The following is a 22892-nucleotide window of genomic DNA, read 5'->3' on the forward strand; positions in this document are numbered from 1 at the left end:
GTGACAAGTAATGATAGTAATGATGGATCCTGTGATTGTGTGCATGCGTGCATATGAACAAGTGCCCACTCTCTTCCAGGCCTTAAAAGCTCATGTGAAGACTTCTTTAAAGAGTTAGTACAATACATGACTGAATTCTGTGCATATCATTGCCAGAAACTCGTGGTGACCGAGGATCAGTTTCATGATGTTTCTTAGACCTCATCACATCCCTCTTAGACCTTTTACTGTCCAAGTGCAATTTAAGTCGGGAACCTAGAAGCTTTTCCCATTATGGTAGGCTGTATCACTCCCAAGGTGCATGAGATGCTGAGTGCTCTCTCTCTGGTGTACTCAAGAGAATAAATAATGCATTTGCTTAAAGATGAATACTCAAACCCATTACAATCTTTTTTTTTTTTTTTTTAATGTTTTCTTCCCTCCTATGTAACGAATTTGTAGAAAGGATGCCAAAGATTATATCAAAGGAAAGGCCTCAGTCTTTGAGAGCATCAGTGTAACGTTTTTGTAAGATTGTTTTTTCCACTTCTGAAACAATATTAACCATTTAATGAAGCAACTTGAAAAGATCCTGGTGGCTTTGTTGCTGGGTACCAGTGTTGCACTCTGACCCATCTTAAATGGCTGGTGAAACAGTCTGTAGCAATTAGATGATTGTTTCATCAAAATATGATTAAATTCAAATGCCTGTAATTGATGCTTCCTGTAAGCATTATTGAAACAGGACTTTAATGAAAGCAAATATATATTCTTGCTGTTCCCAGTATTTGAATTCCAGAGGGAAGAAAATGGAAAGCAATTAGAGCAAGAAAATGGATGTTCATAATTTAATATTCAAAGCATGCTTTTCTTTTTCCCTTAAATTCTAATTTAAGGGAGAGGTTTTATGTGCTGCTTAAAGAGTAGTGTATTTAGACTTCGTGTAGTTGTATAGCTCTGCTTTTGGCACTGAAGTCTTCTGGATGCGGAAGACTCAAATGCTTTTCCAAGCTTGGCGATCTGTGTAGCCCTTAGCCATGGGATACAATATGCAGAGATTCACTGGGGGGGAAAAAGAGAGTTGGTGGCCACGTTAATCTGATAAATGTTCTGGAAAGCATGCTCACTCAGATGGAAGAGCCAACCCTGCCTCTAAATGGTGCTGCAGCTTGGCTTGAGGCTGCAAGCATCTGCACATGAGCCCAGCTCAGTCATCTACGTTTTCTACAGGAAGTGGCACTCAGCGCTGTGCTGGGTACTGAGCCTGTTTTTCATGCATACAATTTGAACTGAGAAAGGTTGCATGTATCTATTGGCGCTGGGGTGTGAAATTCAGCACAGGATCAAGGCAGCAGTTCCTACCATTGGATTCTTAATTGCTTTTAGAGTCTTTGCCAAAGATAAAGCTCCATATGCTTTTAGTCACTTCTTTTCCAAATACAAAGCAAAGTGTATATGGCTAAATAAGGACAAAACAAAAGAGGCTGAACTTCAAGTATTTAATTTTACAAATTGGTTAAGCAGTAGAGTAGGTTGCCTAGGAACACTGCTGAAGCCATGACATGAGGTGTCTCTGAGCTAATTAAAAAAATGTCCATGAGGAACAACGCTAGTGCAGCTGATGCAGGGGGCAGGGGAAGGGTCTCCAGCAGAGTTTCCCAGTGCGTGAGGCATACCTCACTGATGAAGCATTTCTAAATACAAATGAAGCCTGCAGCAGTCTGAGGAGGCAGAGGCACAGTGAATTCTGAAGTGTTTCAAAAGAAGCATGAGTTGAAGTGTTGGGGAGATACCAGACTACACAGGCTGTGAAGGTTCAAAGGCAGCAGTATTTTGATGTAATTCTGACACTTGCTGATGTTGTAAGTCATGGAGCAGTGTTGCTTGTTGAAGAGGCCAGCAACAGTACAATGTTACATGATGAGGGCAAGGTTAAAGAGTACTATAGTGTTTATAGCAATCTCAGTTGCCTTTATAAATTATACCAAGCTATTATTGTATCATATTCATCAGGGAAAAAGCAGTAGGCTTTCTGGAAAGTGAGTTTAAAATATTTTGCATTTGTGAAAAGGTCATATTCTCTCGTCCTACACACTATTAAAGTATATCAGAGTTTTGTTTCTTTTACTGAAAGGGCTATCTAGTGCTCTTTGGAGAGCAATAATTGACTGACTATAAAGTGAAATACAGATTTATGTATGAGATCATGAAGGGCAGAGGTACTGAAACACAAAATGTTGCTCGTAGATTTTTTTTCCTGTGAGAACAGAGTGCTGTATCCGAGTCCTGGACTTTTATTTTCCTTTAGGTTTCGGCATAGTCCAAATTGCTGGTACTTGAGAGATTGGACCATCCACAGTTGGATCAGACAGTGCTTAAAATATGGTGCACAAGACAAAGCCTTATACACATTAAAAAACAAGGTAAGTTTCTACAAGGAAAAGCAATGACTATATTTGATCGGGTCTATGAGGCAAGTGTGGCCAACCTGGAATCTGTATTACAGCCAGGTATGGATATTGCAGTTTTTATGTTCAGATATTTCATTGTCAAAACAAAAATTGATGTTTGACCCGAATTTCAGCTACAGCTGAAAAATTTAGGTTTTGTTTCCCTTCTTCTCCCTTGAAGGTTTTTGTTTTTAAATAGTGCTGGCATCAAAGCCTGCTAAATACAGGAGGGACATAAAAATCCCAATAGGCAGTGCCTCTCCTGGTCCCAAAGACCCAGATAAAATGTAAAACAAATCCAGTACATTGAAAGTTAATAGGCCAACGTCACAGGAGCAGAGTTAATAAGCTTCTTAAATTGCCTGACTAACTGTCATATTGCACCAGTGTGAAATGCCATGGTACTGATCTTTCTCATACCTGCAGCACTATGCTTTGGAAGATCTGAACAGCAAATTTTCACATTCATTTTTTGTTCTCTCTTCAGGTTCAGTATGGAATTTTCCCAGATAATTTTACATTCAATATTTTGTTGGATTGTTTTTTAAAGCAGAAGAAATATGAAGGTAAGAAAATATATAGCTACTCTGCATCCCCATATGTGTGCTATTAAATCCACAGAGCCTTTCTTTGAGTTAAAAACTTCTAGCCATATTTTCTCTGGTCACCTTGAAACCACACTTTCTTTCCTTATGTAAACTACTTTTCTACATATTTATATATCCCTCTTGTTGTGATCTTATTCATTGTATAATTTTGAAATAGGCAATTCAGAGTATTTCTACCATGATTAATCCTATTCCAAATGTAAGCTATCTTCTCCAACTTTCAGATTTCCAGTTTACATGTTAACATTATGTTTGAAGTTACTAGTGAGAATTTGGTATGTTGTATAGCTTTTTGAATGGTTTACATCTAATCTGAGCTGTTTGTCTAGACTTCTATCTGTCACTGAAGAGAGACAGCTGTGTTGAATGGCCATGTTGAGGTGCCTTTCACTGTTGACTGTTGAAGTGCTGAGAAGAATAATCCTCTCATGTTTGATGACAAATATTTAAGGTTTTCATTTCACTGCAGGTTTTCTGGTACTGTAGACTTGCAGTGAGCTTTTCTTTGCATAAACCTTCTGCAAAACAAATGACAGAGAAAATAGAGTTGTAGAAGGACTTGTCTGTTGCTTTTGTCATGAAAGTATTGCTAAATGGCAAGTTAATACTTATTTTATTTTGAGAGGCCCCCATCTGTGAATTCCTCATTATTACATCCATACTTCTTTTCTCTGACAGGCTCAAGGCCTTCTATTTAACAAACTGTCCTTCCTGACAGGGAGTGTTACTGCAACTCCCTGTGGAGCTTCTCGAGAGCACTGTTTGCTGAATACAGTGAATGCTATGGGTGATCTGTGACAACATTTCTTCTCCATTGTACTATACTGTCACCTTGAGGGCAATTAGTTTTAGCCAGCTTTCTCTTGCTTGTAATCAAAACACAAGAACAAATTTTCAAAGTTTTTTTTTTTTTTTAAATGTTAATGATTGAAGGGCTGAGAAGAGGCTATTGAAGTCAGAAAGCATTGAGCTAAGATGAGTTTAGAAAGCTTCTTTGTTGTTGTCTCATGTAATTCAATCAATTCTTCCTTCTTCTCATAGCATGTTAGTATAACCCAAATGGATAAGACTTATTTTCTACTGCTAGTCATAAGAAATCTTTAACTTCCTCCGTAGCTACTTCAAAATGTACTGCAACAGTAAAGCATCACTGAGCACCAGTGGATGCAAAAGAAGGGAGATGTGAAAATTTCCACTGACTAATTATGTATCTGTTTCCACCGTAGATGCTCTGTCAGTAGTAACAGAGATCATGCTGCAAGAAAGTTTTGATGACTTCTCAACACAGCTTCTTTCTCTTTATGTTTTATACCAGTACCTGGCAACCAAGTCTGAACATACGGTAAGCTGATCACAGTCAAAAATGATACTTAGAGCTTCTCTTTCCAAGTATTGTGTTGCAGTCAGCTGGGCATTCAGTTGTGAATGTATTTATTTACCCTAAGTTTACCTAAAAATTGAAGTGCTCCAAGTTTTTTCATTATTTTGAAAACTACAGAAGAAAGAAGAGAAAAAAAAAAAAAAGCAACAGAAGATGAAAGCCAGCAAATAACTTGTCATCATTTTTAGTAGCTCCTTTCTCTGAAAGGGAGGGTGTGTCAGGATTTTCAGATGTGGCGTATGTCCACTTCAATGGTATTGCTTGCCATTATAACTTGGTAGGGTTGATGCTTCAGAAGTACAAAAGATTTTCACTAGGAATTTCACTACGCCATTTGGCTTTGTTTCTGTTAATTTTTTGAAATATTTAAAAATAAAATCGCTCCTGTCTTCAGACTGGGTTAGGCTTTCCTATTCATATCTCTCTTGTTTAAGGCCAACATGACAATTCAGGTTCTTGGAAATGGCACTATTCTACCTTCTCATCCTCAAAAAGTACTAGAAACCTCAATTTGTCTTAAATAAAACATATTCTAAAACGTTAAGGCCAGTGCCTTAAGATTTTAATCGATTGACTTGTAATTTCAGTTTTCACTATAGAAACCGTGCATTTGATCTTCTCCCCTCCATTCCTCAAGTATACTTGATCACTTATATATGAAAAGCAGAGGGACTAAAATCTGTTTTTCCCATTGTGTTTGTCTATGTTTGTGTCCTTACTGCAAAGACAGGCACTTGCCGATATGTGTAATATGTTACGAAAGCAGAATATGGAAGCAAGGGTGGTATGGACATACAACACATTAAAAGACAAGCCTATTTCTACAGCTGTGATGTATTTAATATGCATTTTGAAATAACCCCATTCAAGGTCTGCAATAAGCCATATTTTTATATGTATGCACCAAACAGAGTACCATTCAACACCTCGTAATGCTCAGTACCATTTTCCTGTGGCTAATTTAGGAATGGCTGTAGACAGAAAATCCCTGTTCCTTCTTTCCAAGGTGCAAGACAAGTCAGCCAGTGTCCTGTTGCAGACAGGGCCTTGACCACTATAGCTTAGGGTCCAGCAGCCTTCCAAAATGTTTTTTAACTTTGAAAACTGAATCATGGACAATCTGACTGTATTAGTCCCTAGCACAGGTGATAGAGAACTTCCGTATTTCTGCTGTAAGCGCTGCTGAGCCAGACTGACTGGTCTTGGCTCTCCCCAGAAAGTATCCTCCTTGACTGTTGCAAACAATCAGTGTGATTGCCATCTTTCAATGCAAAGGCATTAATGTTAAGCGCTTGCAGCTTCTCCAGCTCTTGAAGCCAAATGGGACAGTTCCCAGAAGAAAGTAGACCTTTAAAGCCCCGTTTTTCCAGTTTCATCTGATTTTCTCGTAACATTCACCAGGAATGCTGAATTCAGCAAGAAACAGACTTACCCCTTTGCATGCCTTTCCTGGGTCAGGCAAATACCTTGTGTGCTTGTTAGGTGATGGTGTTTTATGTTGGATGATTATATGCAAATTCACATAGCACCTGAAGGGAGACACAAAAATTACCACATCTTGAAAAGATGTCTCCTTCCATTAAACCAGGGAATTTCTTTCCAAAAAGTTTCTGCCTTTCACTAGCAGTATTTGTTCCAGGTCTTAAGGTAACAACAAGGTGCTTAAAGTACTCTGCAACAAAATCTGTGTATTAGAGAAGCAGACTTCCTCCAGTCTACTGTCTTTTATATCTTCCCCAGTTTCTTCACAAGGGGAGTTGTTCAGCTTCTTTCATTTGCTGAGAAAATATGTGTATCCTTGAAGTCTCTACTTCTCTGGCCTTGTATTGTACTATCCCACAGTAAAACAAAATTCACACCACTCTTGTGGTTTTAATGTCCTTCCTTACTGGGTCCCCTTCTCTAGCTTTCACTGGGACTTGAAGCAGCCTGTAGCAGCGTATTCTCTCTGCACTTTTTATTCTAGTGTAGGATAGTGGAGAATGCATCTTACCACCTGCTTAAAAGAAAGGACTGCTCCAGTATGGAAGCCACATAGTTTTGTTTTCTGACATTTTACTGTCTTCTGGAAAGAGGTGTTCTTTATTATAAATATACTGTTCTTCAGGTTGTGTGTACTGTAACTCTGAACAATGGACATGTTTAATGATTCTGTACTTTTCTAGTAAGATGTGATGAAGGCCATGTGCTGCCTTTGGTTACTGCAGTATTTTTGTTAGTGTTTGTCAAGGAACATGTACTTAGTTTACATCTTAATTTAAATTATTTGCAGTGGGAAGAGGAGAGAAATCTCGGTGCATCACTGCTGCTTACAGGACTAAAGCAAACAAACACTGTGGGATTTAGCTCCCAGCTGTATGGTTACGCATTTCTTGGTAAGTTTTACTCACAGTTGTTATTTTCCCTCTTATTGCTGCTGGATGAAATAAATTTGTGCCTTTGCTTTATTAAAAAAGTTAAACAGTTTCAGAGTTAAGACTGAATGAAGGAAAACATTCTTAGCAGTAGGGTTTGTTTGTGTGTGGACCAACACATTTTCCTGATAAAATCCCACAAGACAGTTTTGTAGAACAAATCTATGGTAATAGACAATGTGTTCTTTTTCTAGTTAGAGTTTATTAACTTCTTAAGATCATCTTTACATACCAAGAATTACAGAGACTGCACACTGAAAAACAGTAGAAGTAATCAATTAATTTAAAAATTTTCATTATGTTTTCAATTGTTCCAATACAGCATTATCTTTTATTCTAGAATTTATTCCGGATAATAATAAGAGGACACATTCTTAAAATGTGACTTTAGAATACAATGGATAGTGACAGAGTTAGGATGCTGATTCTGATTTATCATGACTGTAAAATGAAAACCTCGTTTTCATTGAAAAAAGAGGATAAACATTAAAATCAGTTGGAAACCTGAATTTCAGTGGAGCTATTTGTTATCAAGCAGAGATACTGATAGAGATAGGGAATTCACTGTACAATTGGCATTCAGTTTGGTATAGGTTTTGTGTCATAAAAATGGGTTGAGTAGCGGCTGTATTTCACAAATGTACTCACTGTTTGTGAGCAGTAGTACTTGTTCCATGACATTGACATTGAGTAGATCAAAAGCTATTTGCTGTTATGTCACATATTCCACAGTCTTGCCAGCACTAATGGAACCGACCTCTGAAAGAGTGAAAGATGTCTTCAGGCACAGAGTGGCCTAACGCACCTTAGCTATTTTAATTTGTCCATAGTCCTTAAGCTTTGTGCAGTTGCTACGTTGCTTTTCCTAAAGTGTTCTTTTCCCTGTGGTGAAGAGTAAGGTGTGTTTTCACAGTTTGCATTCTTAGAGCCAGAGTTTAAATTAAAGTGAGACTTGGATGGATAACTCTTAAAAGCTACACTGAAGTGTGTTTTTTTTAGTGTTGGCAATGACAAAATCAAGAGCTTAGAGTGACAGTCATAGCACATTAATACTCACCAACTAAAACGTCATGTACATTTTCCCCATTATGTAGAACAGAAGTTTTGTAGTCTTTACTGTCACCCTCAGAAGAAAAGCTAGGTTGTCAGTGGTGCTATGCATCATAGGTCCTGCTAGAGTCATGAAGACCTTGGTGCACAGGGTGCTCCAAATTGAGAACCAGAATTCCATTTTTGCAGGTCTCCCATCTTTTCTTTAAGGAAGTTCCAACTAGAAATAAGAATAATGAGCTGTACAGTTAAGTAGAGCATATGCTTTAAGTCTCATATGATCTGGCCTTGGTACATGTGTGAGCAGACCCTAAACACCATGGGTGTGAGTCCTGCCTCTCACATTTAGCATACAGATACTGCACAGTGAGTCCATGAACGCTAAACAGTTACTTGTCTGAGATCTTCAGAGATGCTGACACTGTGCCAGACAACCAGGAAGCCTGGCCATTTTTCCACTTTTCTGTATGGGCAAAATGTACAGATGAGGGGGAGAAAATGGGGAGGAACAATAAACAAACAGGGACAAACGGGTAAGAGTCCTGAAGCTGGCAAAAAGAAGGCTCTTTAACAAAACAAGAAAACAATTCTGTCACAGCAGCTTTGTGTCTTTATTTACCACAGAAGCCTGGAAACTTGCTTTCACTTAGAGAACAGAACCAATCCTTATAGATTACCTTAGAACTTGAGTGTTCAATTACTAAACTAAGTATTGTTTTATCACAGGGAAAGTGGAGCTGAATAAAGGTTTAAGAGCTGTTTACAACCTAATGCCACTGATGTGGACACCTGGATACTTGAATAGAGCCTTGCAAGTGATGGAGAATGTGGCTTCATTGCCAGGAGACATCAAAATCTGCAAAGAAGCAGTAAGTCTGAAGACTATAACCTGTGTAACACAAGCAATTCCACACTAGCCAAACTTCAGTAAAACCTATAAATTACTTGTCTTGCTAATGGGAAGATAGGAGACCTTTACAACCCTAGTAATATTTCAGAGGTCTCTGGAAGACAGGAGGGGAAGTAACATTTAGAGCAGAAGCATGGCTTCAGTTAACAAGCCAGCAAAGATGTCTATTGGCATGTCCTTGGGAGCGAGTGTCTACTGTTGCCACAAGCCATTTATGTTTTACGCCGCATGCCCCCCCAAGGTACTTTCCCAGCTCTCTCAGAGGCATACCTGAAGATGAAATGTCACATCTTGTACCTCTCCTGGCTAATTCCATGTGTCCTTTCATGTGGAATCATGTCCTGAGTGATACTGGTCCAGAAACAGGGCAGGGTGATTTCTAGAAGGGTTGTAGTGCCTGTGATAGGAACGATAAATGGATTTGGTCTGTTTGTGAGGTCAGCTCTTATGAATGGACTTTATTATTAGGAGTGCTATGGGGGCTTCACGCTGCTCCTGGAACCAGCCAGCTTGGGTGCAATAATTCAGGAAACTACATGGTGTGGTGCATAAAAACAGCACTGAAGGGCTTTCTGGTGTTTTTTCTTGATGTACAAAGGCCAGGTCACTGCTGAACAGGTCCTCCTAATGCTGCATAGTCAGAAGCAGCTCTGTGTAATAACTGGGTAGGGCAGGGAAGGAAGCATCACATCTGAGACCCACACTATTTAGAGTTCTCTCTTTGGGTGTGGTTCAGCAGTTTTCTTTTTTACTCCCAAGTCTGAAGATTTCAGCCTAATAAATTGGTGATTTTTTTCTGCCTATAAACTCTCGGCAAATTAAGGGACTTCTCAGGGATCTGGGTTATAGACAAACATCCTAGTGCTGAAACAAGGTTGCATCTGTCTGTGTAACATAACATGCAGCCAGGTACATCAAGTCTTGTAACATCCTTTAGATCTGTGTTTGTACTGATAACTGTAAAAATAGTAATCTCCAGTAACGTGCAGCAATGCTTTCTTTGCAGAAATGTTTTACTTTATTCAGTGAGGAGCTTAAGCTGCAGAGTTCAATTACATCTGTCATTTAAGAATTTGCAAAATAAAGTTGTTGCTGGCTATTCGCTATTGCTGCGTTTCTGTACAAATCCAGTAAAAGAGTCCAAAAAGCACTAACCATTAGAGCTACACAGGAACTTCCCTGAAGAGATTTGTGGCCTGATTTGGATTTTAGGTAGCAGTATAAAAACAGTAGTGCAAGTCACACAAGTTTCACCAAGCTAAGGACCAAAAATGGGCCTTGATAATATAAAATGTTTTGATATTATCAAAATATCAAAAATATCAAAATATTTTTTCTCCAATGCATTTTTTGTGACCACAATGCAGTAAGAAGGAAAAGGAAAATATTTTTGTCTGCATCCTTATCTGGTATAAAGTAATTGCATTATAAAGTAAAAGCATTATATTGATTTGTATCACCTGTCCTTTTCCACAAGAATACTCATTAAGATCTTACTATTAAAGATCTGTATAAGATATTTTTAATGATTATCTTCAACTGAAATGCAGTGTTCCCAAGGGTGAAGGACTAGGAGCACTGATCAGGTCAATACTGGGGTCAGTCAACATACTGAAAGCAGGTGTGATAGAAACAACCTCACATGCATAAACTCCTTTTTCCTGTAGTAGTTTGGGCTGCTTTTGGGCAAGCCTAAATTGAACATTTTGCAATTCTTGATAATCCATATCATAGCACTAGTAAATATGGGCAATGTTGTAACTTATTGTTCTTGTATGCCTGCACAATAGCAGGCACGAAAAAGAGATACAACCTGAGAAAGATACAACCCTGTTTTCTCAACCTTAATTCTTTTCCCAAATGTAATATTATCTTCTGGCTGAAGAAATTTCGTTACCTAAATGAGAAGTTTTGGAATGAACTTTTTTTAGTTGCACACTTGTTGAAAATATTTTCAAGTGATTGGTCATTCAGAAAAAAGTCACTTTTTTCTCAGGCTCTAAGCTTCCTCCTGTTTCTGACTATCAGGGTGTTTCTTTTCTCTCTGCCATGACTGTTGAGAGAGATAATTTCTGTTACTATCATAACAACATAACAAAAATACTATTTTAGTATTGTGCTGTATTGTTTTAACTGTGAACAAGCAAGTTTTGGTGTGTGGAATTGTCTGAGAAACTCTCCAGATAAGAGTTCATGTATCTTCAAGCACACAGTAATGATTTCATTGATTATTTAATCCTGTTTCCGTATTGGTAGTTTAAGGATTACATTTCAGTGCCAAGAATGTTATTTTGAGTAAAGGTAATTTTTATTTCTTTAGCATTATATATACTTAACACTAGGAAAATGAAACCAGTAGGTATCAAGAGCCCTGTTGCTTGTGGAAAATGTCATAGATTCAAAGGTTACACTGTTACTTCATTCAAATGATAAACATTAAGGATAAGGGTTCAGAGAAGGGTAACAGCTCTTTACATTTGTAAAGACTGAATTTTAAAATGCAGGCAGCCTGTATCCAGTAATTTCAGTTATAGCAATCTTCATAGTACTAAAACAGCAGCAGCATCCATATAGCAATTCCATCTTTCATTGTATCATATCATCATTGTTTCAATATGTATCAATTATACATAAAGAAATAGTTTACCAAGTCCCTTAGTGATGCTAATGCATTCTTTTGCTACAACTGCAGTTAGGAGAAGGTGGTTGTCTTGGTACCTCTCAAGAGAAAAACATGAAGAGAACAAGGGTATCACAGAGGTTAAAAATAAACATTTACCAACATATCATTATTATATGTATACCAACATACATATTACTATATGCCCACATTTCCATTTTTCCTGTTAAATTACCCAGCTAATGACAGGAATGAATGTTCTTGTTGTTGAACAGGTAATTTTCCTTATTTTCACCAAAGGGGAATCAAGATGATCTATTAAAGATTATACCCTTTGAACATTTGATGGTAACATCTTATTTAGATGTATCTGTGATTGTATCTCACACTAGTGCTATTATCACAGTGGCTACCATTTAGCATTAATATTTATGACTAGATATCAGGCTAAGAGCAGATGATAGTCTAATGCCTGAGATATCCACAAACATCTGGATGTATACATCACCAGAGTCAGGGAGTTTTACTGTTGATGGAGGCTGACAGAGTTCTTCTGTTGCAGGGACTTTAAAATGGCCAGCCTCAAAAGTCCAAAATACAATACATAATTCTTCCAAGAATTAGTCAATTTGCTTTTAGAATTTGGTTTTCTCTTTATCATACAGAGCAGTCTTGAACTACGGACTAACTCAAAAAGCTGTTTGTAGATGCAACAGCAGTATTACTCAGATTGTATTTCCAAACTGTTTATGCTAACAGTGACAAATGTGATTGTTCAGGTTGATGTTCTGGAGACCATTTTGCAGTCTGTCCTTGAACCAAAACCTGGTCCAGAATCATCTGAAGAAACCAAGGAATCAGAGCAAAAGTCACAATGTGCAGAAACAGAAGAAACAGAAGAAACAGAGCAGTCTAAAGTACCAGAATACTACAGACGATTCAAGGTAGGAGATTTTCATTTATGTAAATATTCTAAGCTGTAATAGATCTCCATAGTAAATACTAGAAAATAATTACACTTATAATAGCTAGTAGACTAGCACCCGTTCAGTGCATCAGGAATCTACCTGGCATTTCTGAAACTGTTGTCACCTTATATTTTCACTTACTCAAACAGGAAGCAACCTTCAAAAAAATAAGTGCTCAAGGCCACTTGTCTTTTGAATGTCTGCTGGGATTTTGTCTTTACTTTTCATACATCAGAATGATAAATCCAAATGCTGTTTGCAGAAGTGGCCTGTCATTAGAGAGCCATTATCTGACCTTGTGTGGGTTCTTGCTCATTAAAGTAAATTGTACTGGGGTTGAGACAATACTGAATTTATTGTCCATTTGTATATGTTAGGATTAGTAGGAAAGTTGCATCCTATACTTCCAGCCTGTGGAATTAAGTAAGGCTTCCTTTTTATCTCAAGTTTGTCACACTGATGCTAACAGTATAAAACACAAAACAGTTGTTCCTTAGGACGTAGCTATATGGTGATTGAATTTTATTTCATTATCTCATAGCTAAGTAACAAGCCCATTTTATGTGATCATTTCTGATTTGTGCTGTGGTAAAATTCAAATACCCCCGGTTAGAGCTAATTTGGCTTGTAGTTCCAGGCTGTCATGGCCTTGAACAGTCCTGGACTAGGAGACGTTTCCTCTCAGAAAGAGCAGTCAGGCATTGGAACAGGTTGCCCAGGGAAGTGGTGGCATCACCGTCCCTGGGGGTGTTGAAGGAAAGGTGCTTAGGGACAGGGTATAGTGGGTGACATTGGTAGTCGGGTGATGGTTGGACCAGGTGATCTTGGAGCTCTTTTCCAACCATAATTATCCTGTGATTTGGTCCAGGCATACAATTCCTGTTTCAAACTGTAGCTTGTTCAACTTTTGTATGTGTTTCTGGACTTTATGTCTCATACAGACCTTCAGAACAGCCATTTGTACATGAAAAAGCTGTGGCAGTATGACTAACAACTGTGATGTGTGAGAGGCAGTATGTTCTTCACTTCCAAGAAGCAGGACTTGAGGGCATTTGTCTCTTTCCAGAAAAAGGAAAAAAAAAAAAAGCCTTTAGAGCTGTAATTTAGACTGTGTGTTTGACACTGTCACTCATGTTGTAATTACCTGTTTTTAGATACCATGAACTGAGGCCTACGACTTAGTACAGTGTTCCTGGGGTAATTCTTTCCATCAGTATAAATGACTGGTGAGCAAGCATTTCATCACATAAATGCTGGGGAACACTGTCTTGGAAAGCAGTGTACCTCCTCTGAATGCAGAGCCCTGGAGACTGCTTATAAAAATTACTGACTTTGCCATTTAAGAATATGCCCTTCTGGTACCAGCAGGACAGAGAGACTGCTGCTTTCCTAAATTAGCTTCAGTAATGTATTACAGCAGAGCAGGGAAGATTCCAGAGTTCAGTGGGTTCAGTCCAGTAGTGGGTTAGGAGAGAGGTCTCTCTGGTTTCCAGTTCATTGTATTTCTCCTAGTTCAGTTTCATACTGCTTAGGTTTTGTGCATGAATCCCCTTTTCAGTAGTGGGTAGCAGGGAGATTCTTAATGGTCTAAAATTGTTATCTTTAAACAGAACGTCTAAGCTCTAATCATGGGAGAAATTGTCAGGAATTACATTCCTTTCTCAAATCCAAACTGTATGCTCTTCCTGTTTGACCCTGATGTACTGTAAACTTGCTGATATCTCAACAGAGGTGAATAAGCAAAAATATTACTAAGTTTGGCTTTACTCCAGTAGCTTCAAAGGCATTTTGTTTCCTTTTAATTTTTATCATAAAATCAAAAAGGCAGTGGAGTCAAATGCCCAAGCCCCTCAGACATGTATGCCTACCACTTGAAGAGACTTGTATCTGCTGTCTGACCCGTTCAGACCTTCCACTGCCTGGCAAAACAGCAAAGCCTTTTTAGTTGGTATTGGCTTGGGTGGGAAGAAATGGAGAGGCATCGGAAGGGGCACCCCAGTTTCGTTCTTGAGAACAAGGTGTAACCTCAAGGCAAGAGCTATGGGGCAGTGCCTTTGCAGCTTACTGCAGTGGGAGTTGGAGTAAAAGGAATACTGCAGATCAACTACACAGCATGGAAGCTTCCCATGGTAACTGGGAGAGGAAGACCAGATGTCTTCATGGACCCAGAATTGCCATTGTGCTTGGTGGTGAATTATCCCCATATCTTTTTTCAGTCATCTTTCAATGCAGGTTAATAAGCTTTATTCAAAGGACATGTGAAAGAAGCATGGATGTACCTTTCCTTGGGATACCTACTTGCTTTAAACATTTCCACAAGTGCTTGGTTCAGTAAAACATTTTATTTAAAAGAACAATTGGAAAAGTGTCTTCCTATCTAATGAATGAGCAAAAGGGTAAAGAATCTACCAGTGCCATGTCATCTTCCTCCCTCAGGAAACTCTTCTCTAGCTGACTGTGTATCTGCACTTTTAAGGCAATTAATTAGCTTGTTAGTGAGCCATCAGGCTAAAGATTCCAGAAAGCCAGAAATAGTATCACTGGATGATTCATCATCTTAAGTGAATTAATATCTTTATGCTGCATGAAATCTAGGTAAGTAAAGCTCTAAAAGGAAATATTGCAGAGTTTCGTACTGAAACTGTGTTCTTAGTTACAGTGTAGAATATTCCTGGGTAAATATTACCTGATTTAGATCTACTGTACAGTCTGTGTAAACAAAGTAAAGCCTCAGATCACAGTAACTGTTGGGAAGAAATCATGGGAGCTACTTAGTGTGCTCTAGAGTAAGAGAGCGTTTAAAGTGATTTGCATCTGTTGAGAGGGATGTTAATGCAGGCAGTGTGGAGCAAATCAGTCAATTAATTTTGAGATAAGACCCAAAAAAAGTAAGGTGTTTAGACTATATTTTCATAATTGACTGGTCAGTTGATCTTTGTTTCTACCAGGTAACTGAACTTGGAAAAGTAAAGAGAATTTCACTGCTTAATAAAAACGAAACTTTATTGTTTCAGTTATATTGCTCAGCAAAAGATTATTTTAGAGGTTAGTATTTCAAGGAGGGGAAAGAATTGGTACCTGCTGCCACAGTCAAAACTTTTAGGTAGGATGAAATAGCTGGCCTGGATAGCACAGCTAATCATTAGATTCAAACAGCTATGTATTGGTTGTTATAGAGAAGTATTTTATCACTGACTATTTTGTGACTGAGTGTCTCTTTCCTTCTTCTTCCCCACCAAATCCCGTTTTGTGACAGGAGCTGTGCTCTAAGCTGCATTCACTTGGCAAGGTTGAATCTGAAAGCCTGTTAACCCTGACCACCCAACTCGTTAAGGAAAAGCTGCCAGCATGTGAAGTGGAAGACATTGCAAAACATGAGCAGAAGCTAAAGGAGTGGGAGCAAGAAAAAGCACTTCTCATTGAGAGAGAAAGAGAGATGAGAGAGAAGGCTAAGCAGGAACTGGAAGCTAGGAAGCTAGTTCAAGCATCTGCTTAGTACTGGAACTCAAAGACTACCATAATGGTATGCATTCTTCTGTATGTGAACTGAAATGTTCACCATTATTATTTCACATCAATCCTGCCGCAAGCATGACTACTTACTATATGCAAATAAAGTAATTTCCATGTTGCCTGTTTCCTGAAGTAAAGTATGTGTGGATAGAAATCATCACCCTGTTTATGATATATTTTTGTCCTTTTCATCAGACAGATGGGGTAGGATGGAGACAGCACAAAGAAACAAAGGAATAAGAAGTGGCTTGCCTGTGATGAAAGGTGTAGAGGATAGAAGAAACAAAGGAAAAAGGAGGGATTTCAAACACAAGTTGTTTCAGCAGGGGTTTCTCACAGGAAAGAATGCCTTGGCTACGCTGAAATTCAGCCCTTAAGAGGATTAATGTATATTGATTGCTTTTTTTTCCAGCCCACTTGGAAGATTCAGGGCACTATATGGAGCTGGAAGCCTACTTCAGACTGTGTTTAAAACTGCTTCTAAGGAGTTCTAGCCCAGGGAATTAGCACTTGCACAGGCACTCAGATGCGCCTGTAAAAATGCTTCCCTGTAAGGAAGTTAGAAATTTCCGACTTCACTAGCGCTTCTCTGCTCCACTTTTAAGATCAGTAGAGAAACATGTACAATCACTTCAGCAAACACTAAGGAGCCTCATTCTGCAGTGCAGTTTCCTTTTATATTCTGGGCAGTCTTTCATGTTTTTTTTGACCTAATTCCATTCTTCCCTCAGCTGCGTACACAATCCCATGCCCCGTTCTTCAGATTGGTAAAAACAATGTAGCTGTTCACATAGAGCACAAGAAAACAAGAGAGAAAGGGTCTTGGGGTGCATCAGCATCTATCTGTGCTTACATTCCCCCTTGCCTCAGAATCTGATCAGGAAATGATCTGCTGCTGCTCCTGGCAGGGCAAGGTCCTTAAAAACAGGGAGACGCTAACAACAGCCCTTCTGTATCGCAGCTTGTTATGGCAACAGTGGTGGCTCACTGTTCTTTACTACAACATCTGATAAGTATTTCCAATTTTAACATGCACCTGTCTAGCCTTAAAGCTAGAAAACTCTCATCACACACTTACTGTTAGTCCAGCGACAACATGCTGCAAATCTGTGAAGTCAACTTGTTTTAAGCGTAAGAAAGCATCTTAACTGTCATCCACCAAATATCTTTCTTATTCCCAGTGAATACACTCACAAAGCGATTGCTGTTTCACATCCAAGAAAATGACAGTAAGGTCCTTCACCCCATGTTGGAAACAAGTCCTCTGTTTTCTCCCATGGTACAGTCTCCAGGTGAGGGGATGATATTGTGACCTGACTAAACCAGCAGTGGCCTTTCCCAGGCAAATTTTCTCTATCAAGTTTCTTGAAGTTTTTTTTTTTTTTTTTCCCCTCTCTCTTGCCTTCTGATTGTCAGACAGCCTGAAGGGAAAGCAGGAGGTCAAACACACTCCTAAGAACAATTTCATTAAAAGTGTGGCTTCAGAGCCGTTTCTAGTCTAGCCACAGAAGACTGAAGTGTCCCTCCCCTGCCTAAGTATTTTCAGTTTTTCAGTGTCAGAAAAGGGTTTGTACATCCAAATGTTCACAATTGCTGCTACATCTTCCAATTTCTTTTGCCAACTTCTTGCTACAGGCACCGCTACTCCCTTCTGGGATCTCCTCCACACGACCTCAGTTTGAAGACCCTCTGTGCTGCCACATTGCCTCTAGACATCTCAGCTGTTGATCCTGTGCTGATGAGGCACTATTTGGCTAGGGCACAGTGGGCACTGCCACATTTTTACATTTCTCATTAGCATCTGTTTCTTGGCAGCACGAGGAGCCTGCTTCTGGCCCCACCTCCGCCCTCCCTCACCCTGCTCAGTGGATATGCCAGACTGCTAATGCTAATTGAGCTACAGCAAGCTGCTGGCTGCTGCATCCCCCGCTCCCTTGCAGAGCATGCTTTGCTTCCCCCACAACTAACCCCCCCTTACCATCTATTTAGATTTAACTGCTATAGCAACAGGAAAAAAGATAAAATACTCCTTCTAAGCTCTGAGTAACCTGGTAATTAATATTACAGGCTGCCTGCTTTTTTCACTCTAAGTGCCCTGTAGGTTTGAATGCTTTCAGCACAACCTGAAGCCAAGGCTCTTCAACTGTAGATACAGCCTTCCATCCAGGCATGAGCTTTAAACAAATTGGACAGCAACAGTTCTGTGCCACATTGTTCTTCAGGAAAGGCCTTTCTGCACTGTGGGTAAACCAGATACTCTGCACTGGAGCTGAATCTGCTCCCATCTGTGCTCTACCCTTGGGAGAGGGGAGTTTCCCTGCTAAATGCTTTGCTGGCAGCAGAGGAGGAGGTTGCTGCAGCAGAGGAGGAGGTTGCTGCAGCCAGACAAAGGTTGCCAAATCCAAGATCCATGGCAGTGAGTGTAGACCATTTGTAGCTTAAGGAACCAGATGTTTTTCCTCCTCATGTCCATTCCCTCAGTATCACCCTGAGCAAGAAAACCAGTCCTGATACTTCTACCAGGCTCACACCAGAGCTACATGTACTCTTCCTTCCCCCTGCATTTCTACCCTCCCCAGGTATTTCTCTACAGTCCAGCAGTCTCCGTCTTCCCTGCTTCTCCCCATCCCAGGTCTTGCCACCATCTCACCACCAACTAGTTTCTGCCAAATCGATGTTTTCTCACCAAGCAAATCACAGAATCACAGAATTTCTAGGTTGGAAGAGACCTCAAGATCATCGAGTCCAACCTCTGACCTAACACTAGCAGTCCCCACTAAACCATATCCCTAAGCTCTACATCTAAACGTCTTTTAAAGACTTCCAGGGATGGTGACTCCACCACCTCCCTGGGCAGCCTGTTCCAGTGCCTAACAACCCTTTCAGTAAAGAAGTTCTTCCTAACATCCAACCTAAAACTCCCCTGGCACAACCTAAGCCCATTCCCCCTCATCATGTTGCCAGGCACATGGGGGAACAGGTCAACCCCCACCTCACTACAGCCTCCTTTGAGGTACCTGTAGAGAGCAATAAGGTCGCCCCTGAGCCTCCTCTTCTCCAGGCTGGACAAGCCCAGCTCCCTCAGCCGCTCCTCGTAGGACTTGTTCTCCAGGCCCCTCACCAGCTTCGTCGCCCTTCTCTGGACCCGCTCAAGCACCTCAATGTCCTTCTTGTAGCGAGGGGCCCAAAACTAAACACAGTACTCGAGGTGCGGCCTCACCAGAGCCGAGTACAGGGGGACGATCACCTCCCTAGCCCTGCTGGTCACAGTGTTTCTGATACAAGCCAGGATGCCGTTGGCCTTCTTGGCCACCTGAGCACACTGCTGGCTCATATTCAGCCGACTGTCCACCATCACTCCCAGGTCCTTCTCTGCCTGGCAGCTCTCCAGCCATTCCTCTCCCAGCCTGTAGTTCTGCTTGGGGTTATTGCGCCCCAGGTGCAGGACCCGGCACTTGGCCTTGTTGAACTTCATACAGTTGACCTCAGCCCATCGGTGCAGCCTATCCAGATCCTCCTGCAGAACCTTCCTACCCTCGAGCAGATAGACACATGCGCATAGCTTGGTGTCATCTGCAAACTTACTGAGGGTGCACTCAACGCCCTCATCCAGAACATTGATGAAGATATTAAAGAGGACCAGCCCCAGCACCAAGCCCTGGGGGACGCCACTAGTGACTGGCCTCCAACTGGACTTGACTCCATTTACCACGACTCTTTGGGCCCGGCTATCCAGCCAGTTTCTAACCCAATGGAGCATGCGCCAGTCCAAGCCAAGAGCAGCCAGTTTCTTGAGGAGAATGCGGTGGGAGACGGTGTCAAAAGCCTTGCTGAAGTCAAGGTAGACCACATCCACAGCCTTTCCCTCATCCACCCAGCGCGTCACTTGGTCATAGAAGGAGATTGTTAGACATTGGAACAGGCTGCCCAGGGAAGTGGTGGAGTCACCATCCCTGGAGGTCTTTAAAAGACGTTTAGATGTAGAGCTTAGGGATATGGTGGGGACTGTTAGTGTTAGGTCAGAGGTTGGACTCGATGATCTTGAGGTCTCTTCCAACCTAGAAATTCCGTGATTCTGTGATTCTGTGAGATCAGGTTCATCAAGCAGGATCTGCCTTCCATAAACCCATGCTGACTGGGCCTGATCGCCTGCTTGCCCTGCAAGTGCTGCATGATGACTCTCAAGATAATCTGCTCCATGAGCTTTCCTGGCATTAAGGTCAAACTGACAGGCCTGTAGTTCCCCGGGTCTACCTTCCTGCCCTTCTTGTAGATGGGCATCACGTTTGCTAGCCACCAGTCAGCTGGGACCTCCCCCGATAGCCAGGACTGCTGGTAAATGATGGAAAGTGGCTTGGCCAGCTCCTCTGCCAGTTCTCTCAGTACCCTTGGGTGGATCCCATCCGGCCCCAATTCTCACATTTTCAACTAACCTACCTGTACTCAATTGAATTTGCCTTTTGCCAGTTTTGCCAGCTTTCCCTGCTTCCCAGCTTCCCTTCTGATCTCGCCCGTGATCATCTGCATGCTCCTCCCATGCATCATCTCATGTCTGTTTCTTCCCCAGCAGACCTCTCTTTGTCTGCCCTGTCTCAGACAGCACTGCACCCTGGGCTCTGTAGGCTGCAGCCCAGGGCACCCAATTCTCAGGCACATTTTTCAGGCTCCTGCTCACACTTGGGAAGCTGGAAACAAAAATTAGCTGATGCTTGGGAGGGGGAGGAACTCCCAGTTTTCGTGGTCTCTCTTGCCTGGTAACTTTAAGCCAGGTGAATAGTGAAGCAGGCAAATTGTGAGACAAGGGCACTCAGAGACCATTTGAGACCAGTGCTCTGCAGGCACCTGCTCAGCTTCACGAGGGAGATAACACCACAAATGCAACAGCATGAGAAATGAACAGAATAACAACTGAGCTTGCCTTACCTACTTTTCTCCTTCCCACTGCAGGAAAAGTAGTATAGAATTGGCTTCCTCCCCAGCTCCACTTCATAAATCACATTGCACACACACCTGTTTTTCAGCTGCTTCCTGGGGTAAGCCTAACAAGGAGACTGAATAATTCTGTCCAGTTCTGTCAGAAAAGTGACTCAGGACATTCTGCAATCTCAGATCTCAGTCTGTCTCAGCTCACCCCAAACTGGAAAGTTGCTTTTGTTTTTGTCTGTTTACATAAACCAGTCGCATTCATCTTTGCCTTTATTCTCAACAATGATTAAGAATTAACAATTGCACTGCTAACAGTAAATGCAGTCTTAACAACATTATGATTAATGTCAAGTCAATTTTATTTATCTTGAACCACCTTTCTTGATTCTTGATTTCTTCTGTTCTGGCAAGTTTCACGTGAGAATGATATATCCAAGTGTTTTGCCCTATTACAAATACTGCAGAAAAGAAAGTTAACAACACCAAAAAGAGTCTTTCCCACCTTGGGCTTAACTGGCTTTTTCATTCATGTTCTTTCACCTGCACGTAATCTGCTGGTTCACAGAGGTGCATTTTCCCTCCTGACAGCACTGGTTGCTGTAGCTGAGCTTGGTGTTGGGAGGGTTTTATCTTCTTCTGGAGCTCCACTGCACTGAGCTAACCTTTCATCCCTGTCCAACAAGCTGGTCTTTGTTGCAGTGTAAGCATTCAGAACCTGCAGATTTCTCCCAAATGATACCTCAGCTGGTGTTAACACTCTCTGGTTTGGTCTGTCTTCTGTGCATTGAAGTGACCGGTGAGGCATCTGGCCACATCAGACTGGGTTCTGCACAAATTTTAGACATGGTTCAGGCTCTGATTCATTCTTTCAGTTTTTCCTGACGGTTGCGTGTGGTAGGGTTATGCAGTTGTTGGGTGATAGCTGATGTTTCGTGTAAGCTTTTTGAAGCCTGGGCTGTGAAATGGCTGCCCTGCTCGGAGTCGATGTTGCCTGGAGCTCCAGACCCGGTCACCACATCTTTTAATGGGAGCTTGACTGCCTGCCATCTGCACTGCCAGCTGGAAGAGTCTGCTCTTCACTGTGCACTGCTGGATGCATCACGCTTTTTTGGGAGGTCTTTTCTGGGAGGCTGATGGCTTCTAACAAATCCTTGATCTGCTCAGAATTTGTTCTCCAGCCACTGCTGGAGCTCTGGAGGTCACAAAACGCCCTTGTTTCCACAACTGTCCTGTCCTGTAGCGTGGCAGATGGGTACAAGAGCACACTTCAGGTCCCTGTAGCTATTCACTTTGTTCCCATGTGCTTCCCTGCAGGCTTCTGCCAGGGCTGCCAACTCGGCTGCTGGAGCATCGTGTCTGGGAGAAACAGGCTCTGCCATTAGCACCTTGTGCTGAGTCAGGAGGGCGGCATACCCTGTTACTTCTGATCCCAAGGTGATCGGCCTGCAAAAATCTGGAGTTGGCAGGGCATGTCTGTGAGGTCTGCTCTTACCTTTTCTCAGTTTTGGGTGACCTCTGTACAGTCACAATGTGGTTCCCCATCACCAAGGTTCAAAGCGTTGCTTCTCTGCTGTCAGCAACAGCAATTTGTACTGCTGGAATCTCTGAAAACTCAACATGTGACGATTTAGTGAACCTCAGTTCGACATCATGTGGGGTGTTTACCGTCAATGGGTGTCCTAACACAATCTTCCCCTATTTTTCTGCTATCAATCTTCTGAGGCTATTGTTTATATGTTTATGGAATCAGACAAAAGCAAAAGCAACTCTCCAGTTTGGTGTTAGCAGAGATGGACTGTAAGAACAAATACAGAATAATGATTGGGTTAGGAAAAAAAATATTAAAAAAAAAAAAATAAAATCCCATCCTATTATTCTGCAATCAAGAGATTAAAAAACACTGTGTAAAAAGCTGTTTGAAAAACAAGGAAATAAAGTTCTAAACTGTTCATTAATCAAGCCATTTTTACAAAGCACTACTATGATATCTTTAAGAAATATTCACCCAAAGCCATTGTGATGTTACATTTATCAACACATTCTATTGTAACTCTGTTAATTTTGTTGAATTTA

General features: G+C 41.0%; 1 protein-coding gene across 1 annotated transcript in view; it reads left to right on the top strand.

Moving 5' to 3' along the window:
• Positions 1–16018, top strand: part of MRPS27 (mitochondrial ribosomal protein S27) — a 43735-nt gene extending 27717 nt beyond the window's left edge. Inside the window, exons 5-11 of the mRNA XM_027446349.3 lie at positions 2288–2402; positions 2917–2995; positions 4264–4379; positions 6691–6793; positions 8609–8751; positions 12192–12356; positions 15637–16018. Of these exons, the coding sequence (XP_027302150.2) occupies positions 2288–2402; positions 2917–2995; positions 4264–4379; positions 6691–6793; positions 8609–8751; positions 12192–12356; positions 15637–15876 (961 nt within the window). The 3' untranslated portion in view covers positions 15877–16018. The remainder of the gene's footprint in view (positions 1–2287; positions 2403–2916; positions 2996–4263; positions 4380–6690; positions 6794–8608; positions 8752–12191; positions 12357–15636) is intronic.
• The last annotated feature ends 6874 nt before the right edge of the window (positions 16019–22892 follow it).

This window comes from Anas platyrhynchos, chromosome Z, assembly GCF_047663525.1.
Source record: "Anas platyrhynchos isolate ZD024472 breed Pekin duck chromosome Z, IASCAAS_PekinDuck_T2T, whole genome shotgun sequence".
Classification (NCBI taxonomy): Eukaryota; Metazoa; Chordata; class Aves; order Anseriformes; family Anatidae; genus Anas; species Anas platyrhynchos.